At 46.0% G+C, this 18,540-nt stretch overlaps 1 protein-coding gene across 3 annotated transcripts in view; it reads left to right on the top strand.

The window, feature by feature from the left end:
• The window catches only part of HDAC4 (histone deacetylase 4), a 181,954-nt gene that overhangs the window by 111,581 nt on the left and 51,833 nt on the right, over positions 1 to 18,540 (top strand). For 2 of the 3 annotated variants that reach the window (XR_005780549.1, XM_040440746.1), the window contains exon 3: positions 14,645 to 14,716. The exons of the other annotated variant lie outside the window; for it this stretch is intronic. Coding sequence is in view for 1 of the 2 variants with exons in the window: in XM_040440746.1 (XP_040296680.1) it covers positions 14,645 to 14,716 (72 nt within the window). In the remaining variant the exon portion in view is untranslated. The remainder of the gene's footprint in view (positions 1 to 14,644; positions 14,717 to 18,540) is intronic. 3 annotated transcript variants of the gene reach the window in all.

Genomic DNA, 18,540 nt, shown 5'->3' with positions numbered 1-18,540 from the left:
TGAGGAAAAAGCAAACACGAGCATGTTCCTTACAACCTCTCTGCTTTTCTCCTCCTATTTTTGACTTCTAGTGATTTTGCACAGTGAGCTGACTGTTTTTTAAAAGCTGTGGAGACCTTTTGAGGTCATTTTTTTAAATGCAGCTACTCATTTGGGCTGAAAATCATTTAGCTTTTTCAATTGGCCGTTGTTATAATTTTTCAGCCGTTTTCCTTGTACAGCTGTCAGCTTTTGTGTATTTGTAGAGTAGCAGGCTTTCTGTGTACACTGAGTCCCGTCAGACAGCAGCTCTGATGGCTGATGTGTAGCCATTATCTCTGAACTCATGACAGCTCATAAACACTTAGTGGTTGTCCAGTTTCCGAAATTGATGACTTGTCCTCAGGATAGGTCATCCGTTTCAGATCAGTGAACACCCGTCTCCAGTCACCCGTGCCGACCAGGTGTTTCCTGCAAACGCTGCAATCTCTTCACTGGCCATGCAATTACACGTCAGCCACCCTATTCACTTGAATGGGAAGGAGCAGTTTTAGTTACGCTCCATCCCATGGAAGCCAATGGGGACGGAGGGGCTGTAATTACACTGCTCGCTGCTGCATTGTCCATGGCGAGCAGGTAAACAGTGAAGAGTGCTGCATTCTCCTCAAACAGCTGATCGGCGGGGCTGCCGGGAGTTGGGCCCCGCTAATCTGGATATTCATGACCTCTCCTGAAGATAGGTCATCAATATCTGAAAGCTGACAACCCCTTTAAGCCATTTTCTTATCGTTTTGATAAGAATCTCGCTATAATGAGTGTTTATGAGCTGTCAGAAGTTCAGAGATAAGAGCTACACTCCTCTCTGATGACACTGTGTCTGTGAAAGCCTGCTACTCTACAAATACACAGAAACTAATGGCTGTACAGGGAAAACAGCTGAACATTTTTTAATAAAGACCAATTGAAAAAGTTGTTTTTAGTCGAAAATGAGTTAGATCCTGTAAAGGCCCATATTTTGTAAGTTTTAAGGAAACCTGTACTCCCCCAATACTTGCATCATTTCTTTATGTTCAACCTCTGTATTCCTAATAGAAAATTAAATAAATCGACAGCTAGGTGTTACCATTGCTTTGTCAAAGCGGTATGTCCCTATACAGAGCCATCACAGATTGGACAGTGTCAGACTGAGCAGGGACATGCCCCCAACTGGTAAAGCCCACTTGTTAATTTATTCATACATTTCTAGTTGGAATAACAGTGAATGTTTTTCAAGCACTTTTTATTTGTAATGTGCGTTTTTTCCTCTGTACAGTCCCCCTATAAGTCCTATACAGAGGCGTAATCCAAAAAACTCCACAACAAAATGCAATACGAAGTGGATGCTGCATTTTGAAAAGGTAGTCACTGACCCAAAAAAGCCAAAAAATGGTACCAAAACACCACCACTAAAAATGCATTATTTACGTTTTCTAATTTTTCTGTTGAAACCTCAAAGTTCAGTTTTTTACAAAATGCTGTGTGTGAACTAGCCTGTGTCCCAATGGTTGGCCAGACACCTAACCTTTGTGAGTTATCAATGGGATATGCCATAAAAATCTATTGTTTTTAGAACAGTGCGATTTTGGCAAAAAAATAAATAAAAAAAATCTCCACAATTAAACACAGGACGTTATAAAAAAACGACAACTGCTAAAAGTGATGACACTGTGCCCCTTCACCCCCTTCCCCCCAAAATTCCTATATGACTGGGCCCAGACTTCACATAGGGGGACCATGTCACATGACGAGCCCACATGCACACAGGTTGTCCCCCACAGGCTGTCGCACATCTGCGCTGTAATCGTTACATCTTCCTCACTGGCCTGGTTGCTGCTGATGTCCACCTCCTGCTCTGCAGTGACTGATGGCCTCCATGGAAATGGTGGCAGCAGCCGGTCTCGTGCGGTCTACTGCGCATGCGCACATCCCTGCGTATTCACTTTACCTCAGCCTCTGGTCTGTCCGCACACATTTTTTAATGACACAGAACATATGAGCTGCAGCCCTGCAGAGGAGTGCCTGGTGTGTTGCCTGAATGCTGGCCTCCCGCCTTGATCCGCAGCACCTATACCTGTGCGGAGTCTGCGTGGGCAGCCAGACTGAAGAGACTACACAGCCTGTACTGGTACAGCTTTCTGAAATCACAAGAATCTATTTTTTATTTTATTTATTTTTTTATGTTACAGTACCTTTTAATAATGTCAAGGGTATCTGATCAGCGTAATGTCAAGGGAGCAGGATGACGCAGAATGGTTATTCCACCAGGTCCCAGTGAAATCACCCTACTCTACACATTAGAGCTTTGTCGTCATTCTCAGCCTTGTTGTCAGGTCTCCGTGGATCTTTTATTCGTGGTGTCTGATTACAGAGCTATCAGACCAGTTATCTATAGAAATGTATGGTCAAATGGATTCTCCTTAAATGGCTAAAATTAATGGGTTATCTCATGATTAATGTAAAAAAAAAAAAAAAAAACTATGAAAATCAGACATCTTCTAGTACATGACCACCTCCTTTTAAAGCTAGACTCAGCCCTGTACCTCACATGGATCCAGAGATCTCCCCATTCATTGCTCCTATTGCACTGCTAGATTTATTTCAAATTGGCAGCTCAGGTGGTAAGTCCTTTCTGCTGCAGCTCCCAGTCTCAGCTCAGGGACATGTCCTTTCTGCTGCAGCTCCCAGTCTCAGCTCAGGGGTTTTGTCCTGTGTGCTGCAGCCCCCCCCCCCCCCCCCCCCCCCTGTCTCAGCTCAGGTTGCATGTCCTTTCTGCTGCAGCTCCCAGTCTCAGCTTAAGTTGCATGTCCTTTCTGCTGCAGCTCCCAGTCTCAGCTCAGGTTGCATGTCCTTTCTCCTGCAGCTCCCAGTCTCAGCTCAGGTTGCATGTCCTTTCTGCTGCAGCTCCCAGTCTCAGCTCAGGTTGCATGTCCTTTCTCCTGCAGCCCCCCCAGTCTCAGCTCAGGTTGCATGTCCTTTCTGCTGCAGCCCCCCCCCCCCCTCCCCCAGTCTTGGCTCAGGGGGTTTGTCCTGTGTGCTGCAGCTCCCAGTCTCAGCTCAGGGGCATGTCCTTTCTGCTGCAGTGCCTGTCACTGCTTCTAACAGTAGATATGGCTGTTGACACTTGAAGGATGGAACTGAGCATGTGTGACCCCCTAGGCGATGTTGTTGAGGACAGAGAAGTAAGGAAAAGTACACATGGCAGGTGGCACTATACAGATACATTTTATCAAATTATTTGGTGGCTATACTACATTTTTATTTGCATGTAGTTACAAAAGTATTTAGATCCAGACATTGGTTTGAAAAATGTTTTTTGTGTCCCAACCCCTTTAGGGCTGAGTTCACGTCACTGTTTAGCTTTACGTCTGTGTTTGTTTTAGTATTTTTTGTACTAACCTATACAGTATAAAACTATTGGTAGTCAAGATTACCGAATGCATGGTATTGTCCAGATATTTTACCCAAGTTATAAGCTATGGACGGCTTTTGAGTGATTTTTCATATATTTTTTATTTTCATATTGCCTTGGCTGTATTGTGGGATTGCAGAGTGCTCAGTCACGTCCAGTGTGAAATCTGTCAGGAAGGATCAGGCTTGTCATTATTGTGTTCTCGGGAGAGGCGTCTGGTGGTGGCCTTTCTCCCATGCCAGTCTCTGCCCTTCCGAGCCTCATGTGACTGCACCTTGGTGCACGGTTTATTTGCAGAATTGCTGTGGAAAATTTCTGCAGCAGTTCCGCAAAATGTGGCGATTATCAGCGAGCGTATTATACAGGTATATGCAGAAGATCCTTAAAACCATGTTCAGACATTGCAACAAATTGCAACGCAGTACATGTAAATGGGATTTTGGAACTCCATTCTAATGTATAAGATTTTCCCACTGCAGATTGTTTTGAATTCTGTAACAAAATCCACATGTAGTATTTATGTTAATGTTGTTGCAAATTGATTGGGGGGTTTTAATGGAATCGGTGCAAAATCTGCGGAGGATTTTTTTCTTCCTGTCTGGGCCTTGTACGGTATATCCGCATATGTATGCACTATATTTTTCTCTTACATTAATCCTTTAGCCCTCTGCTCTGGAGTTTTTTTTTTCCGTTGCACTTTAATCATCTTTTCTGTTGCTTTTACCCAATTTTTGTGCATATTATAAAATCTCTTGCTGTGTTTAACCAATGTTTGAAGTGCAGATCAGCTGATTTGTACCTGTGAAACGGACTGATCTGTGTTGGTCCCATGTTCATATGTGCCCGCCTCACTAAGTAAAATGAAGTTGTAACATATGCAAAGTAGCCTCTAAGAGCAACGGGGGTGTTGCTGTTGCACCTAGAGGCTCTGCTCTCTCTGCAACTGCCGCACCCCCTGCACTTTGACAGGACTAGGCCGTGTAAATGTGATCACACCTGGTCCTGTCAATCAAGGTGCAGAGGACGCCACAGAGAGAGCAGAGTCTGTGGGAGTAACGGTAACGCCCCCGTTGCTCCTAGAGGTTTATTTGCATATATTAAAACATCATTTTTCTCAGCAATGCGGACACATATGAACATGGGACCAACACGGATGCCTTCAGCTGCCAAGCGCACATGTAACAGGTCAGCCAGTGTCATAGGGACAAATGCCCTTTATCGTATTGGTCTTCACTATAATACCAATCTATGATGCGGTCAATTAGCACTGTGTCTTTTATAGTATTCCCTGATTTATTTTCTATGGCTTGATTTGGCTGGCTTGCTACCTATTTATTTGGTAGACGGCATTGTTTGTTCTGTTGCCAAGTGCTATAGTGCATAGCTCGTCTCTGGATAACGTTCTTTAACACAGGTGGCACAACAAGGCTGTGCAATATCCTAGTGTACGGGAAAAAATCGCCCGGCTCTCTGGAGCTGTCTTGGCAGCTCGCACTAATGGGGTTATCCGAGACTAATACTGAAATCACACACTCAGTTTTTGATGCAGTTTGAGTCAGAGCCATAAGACCGATGTATTGACCTCTGAATGGCCGAGCCGTGGCGGGATCTGCGGTGCCAAGCGGGTTGCTGATGAAAGAAGTGCTTACATCTTGTGCTTTGTTAAAGGGACACTTCCATCGAAACATTTTTTTCATCAGCCGGTGATGCTAGGGAGGCTCTTCCATCATCATGGCCTGCTATTAGGTCCCCCAACCTACACCCCCCCCCGTGCCGGATGTTGTTATCCACGCGACGGGGAGATTCAGCGGCGGCTGTGGGGTAAGTATAATCTATATGAGGTGCCCAGGCATTGGGGGGAAATGAGATGGACAAAAATGTGCCAAGTTTCGCTGCAAGTTGCTCCAGAGTTCAGGTGCGGCAGATGTGGTCCTGAGTGTGTATGTATCTATCATTGAGCTCAGTAATAAATCTGTATACCGTGTACTCCTAAGCTCCCCCTACTGGTGACTGCAGGCAGCCAGAATTGTGTGTCTCTGGCTGTGTAAAGGAAGCCAGGGGTACTCTAACCTCTATGTAGATATATATTGAAATGAATCACAGGACTGTTATGATTTCGAGGCTTTGAGTTTAGGGCTGTTTTTTTTTTTTTTTTGGTTGTACATTAGACACTTGCTAATATTTCAGGACGTGTCCGGTCTCCCAGAGCAAATATTACTTATGCTGCAGCTTTGCCTTTCCTTGCTTGGTTTTTGGCTTTGCTCTTTGTAGGCTAGTTCTCCATAGAGAGAATTCCTCAGTGTTTCCTGTTTTGCAGTAATGTGATAAGTGCTTGATTTTCCACAGGTCGCCATATTTCATCACTACGTACAGCAGTGCTTAATCAGTCTTGGCCTGGGGCCGCTGCAGCAGTGCATGTGTTGTAGGTGATGTGGTATTGCTTGCCTCAGCAATGTGATCTATCCACCAGTGTTCACTTTCATGGGTTCTTCACACAAGGGCAGGGATCTGCAACCCCCGGCACTCCAGCTGTTGTGAAACTACAACTCCCAGCATGCTCCACTCACTTCTATGGGAGTTCTGAGAACAGCCAAGCAAGTGTGCATGCTGGGAGTTGCAGTTTCACCACAACTGGCTTCCTGAAGGTTGCTGACCCCTGCACAAGGGTATCGAAATCCGGCCGTATCGCAAGCGATGAGGCCGCAGCACTCGCACAAGCATCCCCACCACTTCAAACGGCTGATGTGCCAGAGGGATAAAGTAAAAGCCTTATGTGTTTTGCAGTCCTCAAACTGCGGATCCTCAAAGCACGGACATGTGCATGCCTCCATTTTCTTTCTCCCTTCTGTGGAAATGTCCTCTCCCTATCTGCAAAACGGACAAGAGGTGGACATGTTCGTTTTTTTTTTTTTGTGCTGTCTGCTTTTTGTGGCCCCATTGAAATGAATAGGTCTGCATCCGAAGGACAACTTGGGCTTAAGCTATCAGTTTTAAACACCCGGATAACTACTTTTGACAAGATCACCAAAGCCTCCATCTGAGGTCCTCTCAGAATACATAGGCGGTAAGAAATGGAGGGGCAGTGCCATGATTAATAATCCCCCATGGGATAGGGGATGACTAACTGATCAGTGGGGATCAGACTGCTGGAACGCCTACCGATCCCAAGAACGAGGACCCGTTCCCCCGTCCTGATGGAGCAGCAGGTCAGGCGTTTGCTCACTATACCAATCTCTTCATTGGGGGGCCTGCACTGAATTCATAGGACTGGTGGGGCTTAAAGGGGTTTTGTCACTTCAGCAAGTGGCATTTATCATATAGGTAAAGTTGATACAAGCAACTTACTAATGTATTACTATCCATATTGCCTCCTTTGCTGGCTGGATTCATTTTTCCGTCACATTATACACTGCTCGTTTCCATGGTTACGACCACCCTGCAATCAATCAGTGGTGGCTGTGCTTTCACACTGTAGGAAAGAGCTCCCACGGTCCCAGCCATCAGAGAGGCCAGCACTTTTTCCTATAGTGTGCAAGCACGACCACCACTGATGGATTGCAGGGTGGTCGTAACCATGGAAACGAACAGTGTATAATGTGATGGAAAAATGAATCCAGCCAGCAAAGGAGGCAATATAGACAATCACAATAGGTTAGTAAGTGCCTCGTATTAACTTTCTCTACATAATAAATGCCACTTGCTGAAGTCCCACAACCCCTTTAAGGCCATTTTTGGTGGGACCGATTGACTCTCCTATGGGGGTTGAAAGAATAATCGGCATGCTGAATTTTAACATCTCCATTGGACAAAGGATTGGGCACAAGCCGATGTTCCTAGCTGTGCCTTAGTCCCCTCTCTTCATTGAGAACACATGCAAGCTTGGCCAAACCCTGCATGCATCCGTAACATCCTTTTAGTCCAGTTTTAGTTGCGTCATTTTTTTGGTCTACTTTTTCACCTGTTTCTTGGCAAAAACTTGTAAATTTGCCGGCGGCTGAAGTTCTGGTCCCCACTCCACCCCAATCCCACCTATTTTAACGCACAAAGGTTAAAATAGTTGCAGAAAAATGCCCTTTGTGACTATTTTTACGCCAGACTAGCTTTCATAAATGACCCCCGTTGTGAGTAGACCCTTTGTACATATGCATGTTTTCAGCACACAGGTGACCGCTCAGGCGTCTCTTGCCGTCTCTCGCAGGATTCTCCTCCCGGTGCGGTGGATAATACTCCCAGCTGCTCAATTACAGCATTTTACTTCTCTTAGATAAAAGCCGTGAATAGCTAGTAATGAACATGGTGGATTTCTTTCTCTTTTCTGTCAGATATTTAGCGGCTAGATTCATTGAAACCTCTGTCTAAACGCTCGGTGAATGCTCTGATTAATCAGAACTCATTGAGACGCCTATTCTTGGGCGGAGGGCATTCATTGCCTTGTCACCCTTTCCCTCTTTCTTTTCCTCTTTAGCAAATACTTTGTAAAAAATTAAAAAAAAAAAAAAAAGTTTCCCCTCCTTTTTTTTTCTTCCTTCAGACGTTTTAATTTGCCTGTGTATGTGTTGCCATGGATAACACCTTTACAGTGGCCTTTTTTTACTGAGGATTTATGCAAATGTATGCGCCAGATTACACGTATTTGAAAGGTACTTGTTTAAACCGATGACGGTGTGTTCGTTAAAGAGTAACTCCGGGCAGAAAGTGAAAATTCAGTGTTTCCTTGACAATCTCCCATCCGGTAAAATCTTAGGCCGCTGTTCACATCACATCTGAGCCTTCCGTCGGGAGTTGACGCCAGGCGTATTGGCAAACAGCGGGTCCGCAATATGCGGGCACCGGCCGTGTGTGCACACCGTATCAAGTGAATGGATCCGCAATCTGGAAGGTGAGGTGTGTAATGGAGGCACGGATGCCAATGGTGGGGTTTCTCTCCGTGCCTCCACACCGCAAAAAAATAGAACATGCTCTATTTATTTATTCAAGTTGAATGTGTCTGCATCGGTCGCCGCAGCCTCATGGATGGTGCCCATGCATTAGAGATCGAAAATGTGCATGAGCTCTTGTTAATTTGTCTGCGCCCAAAATCTGTCTAATAAGTGGTGCAATTTGGCGCATCTTGGGCTTCTACACTTTTTTTCTGATATGCTTGACAAGGGGGTGAGGCCTAAGATGCACCATTTAGCGCTAAAATCCTGGCATGAAAATCTGTCTGAGTCATAGAAAAATGTCTATCCCTGCACCTCTTGTATCACCCAGCCTGAGCCCCTGTGATAAATCTGGTGCATTACGCCATCTATAGGATTAGTAAATCCGGGCCAGAGTCCACTAGGCGATATTCATATATTTTTTCTTGTGGGTTGCCTGTGCCTTTAGAAAGGTGAAGTTAAATATACTTTTGTATAGTAAAAAAAAAATGTATATACTTATATCTGGCGGCTTAAAGGAGGCCAAAAGGACTCCCTTGGCCTCTGTTGGGTAAATTGGTATACACTGGACGCTTTCCCAATATAAAGGGCAAACGTAAGGCTCAAATGTGATGTGAACAGAACCTTACTTTTATTATGTATTAGATCTCTGACGTTCTCCTGGTCTGCTTCCCTCTGAACCTGATGTTCAGGTAGGATTGTCATGTGCCAAGTGGTTAAAGTTAAGTCATTAAATCATTTGTTAACTTGGTAAATCCATGACTTATCTTGTGCTGATCCTGACTTACAGCCTTTACTATTCTCCTTCGTTGCTTCCACAGGTCTGTAGATATCAGAACTGAAATCATCCACCATTCCATCTTTGCACCAGGAATCTTGCCTTAAAGGGATTCTGTCACTTGGATTTTAGTGACAGAGCTTTTAACATCATCAGTCTGCTCGTTTTGTATTAAAATATACTAGTATTACTACCCTAAGTGTTGTCCTTTGTCTAGAAAATCGCTTTTATTAATATGGTAATTACCTGAGTAAGGTGCCCACGGTGCTGTCCCTCCGGCCGTTGGTGCCCAGCCGCAACCCCTTCTCCTGGAGCCCAGCACCGCCCCACTGCTAATTTATTCATTCCTCATTGCCGGCTGGCGCATGTGCAGTGAGGCCGATTCCAGGCGCTGAAATGTGTATCCACGGCGCATGCACAAGCTTATGGCTCAGCGAACGCATTCCGTGGATACACATGTCAGGCCTCTTTCACACTTGCGTTGTCCGGATCCGGCGTGCACTCCACTTGCCGGAATTACACTCCGGATCCGGAAAAACGCAAGTGTACTGAAAGCATTTGAAGACGGAACCGTCTTCCAAATGCGTTCAGTGTTACTATGGCACCCAGGACGCTATTAAAGTCCTGGTTGCCATAGTAGGAGCGGGGAGCGGTATACTTACAGTCCGTGCGGCTCCCGGGGCGCTCCAGAGTGACGTCAGAGCGCCCCATGCGCATGGATGACGTGTCCAATGCGATCACGTGATCCATGCGCTTGGGGCGCCCTGACGTCACTCTGGAGCGCCCGGGGAGCCGCACGGACGGTAAGTATACTACTCCCCCGCTCCCCACTACACTTTACCATGGCTGCCAGGACTTTAGTGTCCTAGCAGCCATGGTAACCATTCAGAAAAAGCTAAATGTCGGCTCCGGCAATGCGCCGAAACGACGTTTAGCTTAAGGCCGGATCCGGATCAATGCCTTTCAATAGGCATTAATTCCGGATCCGGCCTTGCGGCAAGTGTTCCGGATTTTTGGCCGGAGCAAAAAGCGCAGCATGCTGCGGTATTTTCTCCGGCCAAAAAATGTTCCGTTCCGGAACTGAAGACATCCTGATGCATCCTGAACGGATTTCACTCCATTCAGAATGCATTGGGATAATCCTGATCAGGATTCTTCCGGCATAGAGCCCCGACGACGGAACTCTATGCCGGAAGAAAAGAACGCAAGTGTGAAAGAGCCCTAAGCGCCTGCAATCGGCCTCACAGGACGCACTGCACATGCGCCCAGCCGGCAATGAGGAGTGAAAAAAATTAGCAGTGGGGCGGTGCTGGGCTCCAGGAGAAGGGGCGCGGCTGGGCACCAACGGCCGGAGGGACAGCCCCGTGGGCACCTTACTCGGGTAATTACCATATTAATAAAAGCGATTTTCTAGACAAAGGACAACACTTAGCGTGGTAATACTAGTATATTTTAATACAAAACGAGTAGACTGATGATGTTAAAAGCTCTGTCACTAAAATCCAGGTGACAGAATCCCTTTAATCTGAAAACTGGGCTACATGCACACCACTGTATTTTGCGTATCTGCTGTAGAGTGCAGCAGGAAGGTATTTCAATGGATTGGCTTCCAGGCAGGTGCCCATGCCACTCCATTCCATGGGGCTAATAAAATAAAAAAAATACAGTCATGTGCGTGGCTAGTTCTGAAGGGTTTTGGGGCACATTTGTCCTGCCATCATCCCCATTGTGCCCATGCATTGTCAGTTATCTGTTAACGCTCGGATATTCCGGACGCTTTATTCCCTCTCTGCACCGTTTTACACGCGCTAGGTGAGCGGGTGCAGCCTGTCTCGGGGCTGCAGTCTCATCAGGCCCTGTTTATTGTGTCTGATATGTCTCAGATCCTGAACCAAGCGACGACGCAGAAGACCGCCGCACGTGTGCTATAAGGAAATTCCTGATACGCGTCCACAGGAGATTTATCCGCGGGTAAAAATAGAAAAGCTGCAGATGTATTTTTGGACTGAGGCTCTTCACCGTGCACATGAGGTAGCGTGTTATCCTCGCGCCAGCTGTGCCCTATATGTGAAAAGCTTTTTTTCTGCGTTACGGAGCAGGTTGTATTCTGATGCAAGGCTTATTAAAATGCCATCAGGGAGCACGTGATGTCCAGTCTGTGGGGATCTCTATAAATAGCAGAGGAGCTTCCGCCCGAGCGATGCGGAGATCTCAGCCTCCAGAAAGAGACATCCACTGCAGCGGCCTGCGCCCGGGAGGAGGCAGGTGGTTGTGGGTCCTGCCCTGCATGAGCGGGTCATCACCGCACCCGGCTGAATGCATTTATTAATGTTCTGCCCGTGATTTTCCAATCTTCATAAGAACTTGCGCAGAAATGTTATCAGCACAATGTCCCTGCAGTAATTCATAGCGTTATTGTTATTTAGAATTCATGTGATGTCACCGGATTTCAGCACCGCCGCCATACCGATCCCATTCAAGTAAATGGGACTGATTTTCGTTTGCAGAACTTTCTACAACAAATGTGACTCTGTCTTACCATGGCTGAAAGAGGTTGATTTGGCAAATATCTGTTCCTTTCCTTTTCGCACAGCCATTTTTGTGCCCAAGTGTCAGTCTTCACTGTAGTTCTTAAGTTGTATTCATGAACCATGAGTCTCCCGATAAGGCTAGGTTCACCTATCCGGTGTGTACTCTGGTAGTCTGTTTTGGCAGAGTTACGTATCCAACATAGCCGGACACCACCGGATCCCCATTCAATATAATGGTATCCGGCGTATTTCCCGCATAAATACATGCAGCTGTATTTCTCCAGCAGAAAGCCGCCATTTATGCCGTAAACACACTGGATCCCATTATAGTGAATGGGGACCCAGCGGTGTCCGGTTATGCCGGTGTACTTCGGCAGTCTGTTCCTCTGCTCAATACACACCAGAGATGTGAACGAACCCTAAGCTAATAAGACCCAACCAGACAGGAGAGGAGTTGAAAATGTGCTGCTTACAATGGAAAATCGGGTAAAACTATGGGGTTATTCGTATGTGATGCTGCATCCGGAGCTGTCACCTCTCCTGACATGTCTGTTTTAGAAACTACTTTCATCCCCCTTGTAATGTCAATTCTGGAGCATCTATTCTATTGACTCCGATATGCCATTCCTTTATTATTCCTGCTGGAAGTTATGAATGAATTACTAGCAGTTTGCAGTGAAGGTCCTGATGGGTGTTACCATTTGGGGCTTGTCCTTGCACAGTCTGAAAATGTCCTATCATTGCCTCCAGTGTCACTGTGTAGGGACACACCCCTGGTATCAACTGTATGATCGAAACGGTGTCTGGCAGTGTGGTACAGGTATTTGTTTAATGTGATCTCTCAATATCCTGGTGCTGGATCAACATTTTGGTACTTCTATTTGCAGTTGAAACAAATGTAATTGACCTGTTTTATCTGGAATAAGTGCAGCCATATATAATTTTTTTCCCGATAAAGTTTTAACTGCACAAACCTCACCATCTGAATGCACCCTAAGCATCATTCTAAGGCTACATGCACATGACCGTTGTGTGTTTTGCGGTCCGCAAATCGCAGATCCGCAAAACACGGATGGCGTCTGTGTGCGTCCAGCAATTTGCGGAACGGCACGGACAGCCTTCAATATAACTGCCTATTCTTGTCTGCAAAGCGCGGGCCACGGAACGGAGCAACGAATGGGTCCGCATCCGAGCCGCCAAAGCTGCGGCTCGGATGTGGACCAAAACAACGGCCGTGTGCATGAGGCCTAAAGGCGCGAGCAGCAGCAGATTGTTTGGAAGGAAGCTTTCCTTCCCGACAGTTGCCTGCTCATTAAGTGAAGGTAAAGCCCTGCATTTACATGCAGTGATCACCTCCACAGTATGAGGACGTGCGGTCGCTATTGCAATCACTCGACCTCCTACAGCTGCATTGTTTCTGGGCAGCAGATCGCTGTTTAGACTGCATGATCTGCTGTCCGGAAACGATAATTTAGGTGCCTGCACTAAGGACAGTTTCACCAGATGAACGAGCGTTTTGCTTGTTCATCGGGTGATCAGCAGCACCTTTACACGGACCTGATTGTCGGAAACCAGCGTTATCGGGAACATTCATTCTGCCCATCTACATCCACCTTTAGAGCTGTATTACATTTTGTCGGCAAATGTCGGGAATGAAGCGTTTTAACAAGCAATCTCCTGCTCATTGGTGGAGGAGACCACTGCTAGTACATGCAGCAATCTCCTCCACAGTATGGGATGCCATCGCTCGTCCCCATGCAGAATCACTGTTTGCCGACAGCAGAGTGTGATGAGACAGCACGATCTGTCGCCAGCAAGCAATGATTTTTAAGCCTGCTTAAAAATCGCGATTGCGTGATAACCGAGTGTGTGTTCTTTCATGGGGTAATTGGGCGGCACTTTTAGGACTGTATTACACAGCCAGATCATCGCTAACGAGCTTTCCTCCTAACGCCCATTAGCAATGATCTGGCCGACCATTGGCCAGTGTAATACCGTCCTTAGACAGGAGGCTTCATATTAGCATTTGGTGGTGTACTGTAATTGCCTTTACTACACCAGGTGTGCTGCAGCCTCTAGTCGTATTGCCGTGCTCTCCAGACGTCTATATATTTACACCAGTATGAAAGTGAAGATGGGGTCGTGATCCCTGGCTGGAGTTGAAAGCATTACTTGGACGCCCATAACATTAACGTGTAGATGCCCAGAATAAAAGTGCTGCTGACCAGACGAGGTCTGAATCCAGACTGATTTTCCCACCGTCCTCTCCATTTCTTCCTCCTCCTCCTCCTCCTCCAGCTTTATGTTATTTCTCGCCTTTACACTGGCTGTCTTTTCTTCTCTGAAGACCTGGGAACGGCGCGCTCTCCTCGCTCTGCGTGCTCCTGCATTTTAATCTGTCGGCTCCCTGCGCCGTCTTTCTGAGCTATTTATAGCCTCCGCCTCCTGGGTTTTTATTCCAGTCGGCAGCTGCACCGTATTGTCATCAAACTGCCCCGGAATGAATAGCCTTTTCTGCTTCTTTCCCCCCTCCTCCTAGAGGGGTCTCGTTCACCGCAGGTCCTCCGCTCCAAATTCAAAACAACCAGATCTTTTTTTTATTTTTTATAAATATATAAGAATTATTTGGATGAGGCAGGTGTTCCACCGAGACTGCATGAAATTCACATGCTGAATCCTTAAACACCTCAAGCTTGGGGGGGCTCTCCTCACGCTCCCCTGAATTTTCGACCCTCTCCAAGACCCTTGGCACATTGCACTCGCCTCCGTCTAAGGTACCTCTGATGGCCTAGAGTCATCTCTTTTGCGATCAAGCCCTTCAGATTCACTCAAGGGTTGCTCTTAGACTTCAGACAGGATTTGTGAGCTCTTTTTTTTTTTAAATACGTTTTCAGTCATTTTCTTCCTCTAGATCGCTGTTGTGTCGGTTGCTTTTCTTTTGCCGTGACTTAAAGCTGCAGATCTTACACCCTCTCCTTTTTCTCTGCAGATGGAATATCTGGTCGGGACCAACCAGTGGAGCTTCTAACGCAGACTCGTGCCAAACACATGCCAAGCACCGGTGAGTACGAGCGGTGTACGCTGCCGGTAGCAGCGGTTTTGAGACTCTTTGGCATATTTCTAAGCATTTCCACAGAGAAAAATGCCATGCATGATCGGCAATGCAAGATGGTTCAGAGCTTGAAGAGCGACTATTTCTAAATCATAACTGCAACTTATCCCCCCCCCCCCCCCCCCCTCAGGGTAACAGCTGGAGGCAACTGTTCAGACTGCCTAGTAGATGTTTGAATGTGGGCATTATGTAGAACCCGAATCTATTTCTCTATGGATACTTATCCATTTATTAATAGAAATCGGTTGAGGTTGGTATAAGTAGCCAGGGAGTCCTGTCATATTCCCATTTAATTGTGGTTTCTTATACATTGTTGAACATTGGTGATCTTGCCTTTCCCACATCTAATCCACACTGTAGAAAATGTCCGCACAGAATCCGCACATAACCTGACATGCGGTGAGGATTTTAAAGCATTCCTGGGTTTATATGGGCATCCATAATGTTTTTTCAGTCATATATTATTCCCTGTTTCAGCTGCACAGCTAGATTCATTTCACTCAGAAGCAAGGGGCCTCTCCCTTCTGCCAGCCCTGTACTACCTACTTCCCACTATGTTTGTTTTCAGCTCCGGAGAACACATAAGGAGTGATAAATCACACTTAAAGAAAAGCAGGAGGCTCTTGTGATGATCACAAGCTGTGTAGAAACAGTTCTTTTATCTGGCTCAGAAGCTCAGCTAAGGCTACTTTCACACTAGCGTTTGGAGCGGGTCCGTCTGATGTTTCATCAGACGGATCCGCTCCTATAATGCAGACGTTTGCATCCGTTCAGAACGGATGCGTCTGCATTATTACTTAGAAAAATTTCTAAGTGTGAAAGTAGCCTGAGCGGATCCGTTCAGACTTTACATTGAAAGTCCAATGGGGGACGGATCCGCTTGAAGATTGAGCCATATGGTGTCATCTTCAAACGGATCCGTCCCCATTGACTTCCATTATAAGTGTGGACGGATCCGCTCGCCTCCGCACGACCAGGCGGACACAAGAACGCTGCAAGCAGCGTTCAGGTGTCCGCTCGCTGAGCGGAGCGGAGGCTGAACGCTGGCAGGCGGATGCATTCTCAGTGGATCCGCCTCCACTGAGAATGCATTGGAGCCAGACGGCTGCGTTCAGGGCCGCTTGTGAGCCCCTTCAAACGGAGCGCACGAGCGGACACCCGAATGCTAGTGTGAAAGTAGCCTAACTCTGACACGCTCCCACTTCCTGTGAACTGTCTTCTCAGTCTCTGGTACTAGGGACAGATCTTGCCTGACAACAGGCAGTGGACTGCAACTTAGATGGAAGTGAGACCCCAAGTGGCCATGACTTTACAGCTTTTTTTCAGGTGGATGCAGGCAGATTTTTTAAATGACGTGATATAGAAATTTGCTAATTACACCCTTCTCTATTAAATGAAATTAAATAGTGTGAAAGTACAGTGAGACTTTAAATCCACACCCTATCAATTTATGTACCAGATATCTGCCGGGAATTAACCCTTTGCAATTGAGAGGGTGAAATTTGTGGCAAATCTACTGCGATTCCTCAATAAAATCTGCATTAGGCTACTTTCACACCAGCGTTTTGGCATTCCAGTTTTGAGATCCTGCATTATCAAACCTGGGCCAAAATAGTTCCGTTAAGGGCTAATGTATTCTGAATGGGTCATGCTCCATTAAGGATGCATTCCGTTCACGTAGTGTTCCATATTGTGACCGGACAGAAAACCGCTGTCGAGTAGGAAGCGTTCCTGCTAGTCAGTGGAGGAGACCACCGTATTTACATGCAGCGGTCTCCTCCACAGTATGGGGAGAAATGATCAGTAAGGCCATCGCTCGTCCCCATACTCGTTTGCTGACAGCAGAGGCTGTTTAGACGGCACGATCTGCTGCCAGCGAACAGCTATTTAGGCGACCACACAAACTATCAGATATCCCAATGAACGAGGCTTTCGCCCTTTCATCGGGTAATCGGCTGCCCATTACCCCTTCATAATCGCTAACAAGCGGGCTGTGTAAAGCTACTTTAATGCGCAAACGCACAATAGTCATCTGATGGTGGAGTGTTGGTACAGAGTGGTGATCAGCCAAGTGAACGATCCCATGAATATACATTTCTGATCACTGAATGTGTAAGGGGCCTTTCCACTCATTCCATGGAAATGAATGGTTCCACATGTGATTCCCAGAAAATGCGCATCAGACACGGACCCACAGTTTTGTCAAGTGCATGAGGCCTAAAATGTTAAGGTCTTGTTCCAACATTGTGGACTATGTCTGGATTTATGCACATATTCTGTTGCAGAATCCAGAGAGAATCCCCAGCAATGCATATGAATAGTTTTTTATATTTTATGCTCCATTGACAGATTCTGAGCTGAATAGATGACAATGGGCTCCATTAAAGTTGAGTGGAGCTAATCTGCGTGCAAAATCCACATGCAAATCTGCATCACAAATTGGAGTTTCACGTGCATATTTTTTATGCAGATTTTCCTGAAATCCGTGGCTGTGGTCCTCGCTTCTATTTGGAAGCAGAATCCACTATTCCATCTTATTTTGTGCACTTCTGTAATATAGCTGTTTTTCTGTATAATTCGAGGTACCGATTAAGAGTACCAACTATTGGCTATTTAACAGCGCTTAATGACCAGAAGCTAGTAAGGGTAGTTTTATGTGCTTTGGTTTTTCCATTGGTAGACTTTCACATCTGATGGTAGACTTATGCCATCAGTATCTCTCATTGGCATAAACTGAAAAAGCGGTTTAAGAGCCTGCCTAAGGACCTTCAGTGATGTCCGTTATTTAGCAGACTACACGAATACCTTCTGGATTTACAACTATGCATGGCCAAGGTGGGAATTTTTTGAATGATAAAATTCTGCTTGCATTTGGCCACCACTAGGGGGAGCAAGGAGCTCCTAGCGTACTCTGTACATTAAAGGTGTTTTCCGAAACTAACTTATCGATTGGATAGGTCATCAGTATGCAGCCGTTGGTGGAGGGGACTACTCCCATCACCTCTGACAATCAGCTGTGGCTCCGGATGTAAACCGTATATATAGCTGGAACACACACAGTTTAATGGCCGTCCTGGAGTACTTCAGCTCAGCTCCAGTTCACGCGAAAGGTACGCCACATTTGTCATCCAGATTCAGCTAACTGTGATAAAGCTGGCCCATTTTTAGACCGCCTAGTCGGTTTACACTATATTAGACAGTATTCGTAAATCAGCGTTAGCATTGTTCTGCTGACGTGCGCCTGCTGAGATAATTTTCACGTGAATTCCTTCCCACTTCTGATAATACAACGACAGATGTGCAAACATTCACTTGTCTACTTTTTGGCACTTGCCACAGATCCTGTGTTAAGCCACCCGCACCGATCCATGTATTTTTTTTTTTTTTTTTTTTGGGCTGGAACGGGAACGTGTTTCTTTAAATGAACATGTACATCCATAAGCCTCCACTATGGCAATTCTAGGTTGAGTTGAACATGGCATGTAGGACACACACGAGTACAACACTGCTGCCCTACACAAAGATTACCACTCAACCTGAAAGATACAGGGTAAGCAGACCAGACGAGAAAAGGCTTTTGTTTTTTCAAGGCCGACACTATTCATTGGCGCAGAATTTTGGACCTAAAAATAACAATGCAATGGCGTGCGTGGTGACCCGGACTGCATGAAGTAATTTATGAAGGGAGAGATCTGAAACATTTGTGAGATAGCAAGAGACTTTATTTAACGCTATCAATGACTGACATATCTCCTTGGCGAGGTTACTTTGAC

Source organism: Bufo bufo, chromosome 7, assembly GCF_905171765.1.
Source record: "Bufo bufo chromosome 7, aBufBuf1.1, whole genome shotgun sequence".
Taxonomy (NCBI): domain Eukaryota; kingdom Metazoa; phylum Chordata; class Amphibia; order Anura; family Bufonidae; genus Bufo; species Bufo bufo.
The sequence above is the reverse complement of the archived record's forward strand: the minus strand, read 5'-3'. Positions and strand labels throughout refer to the sequence as shown.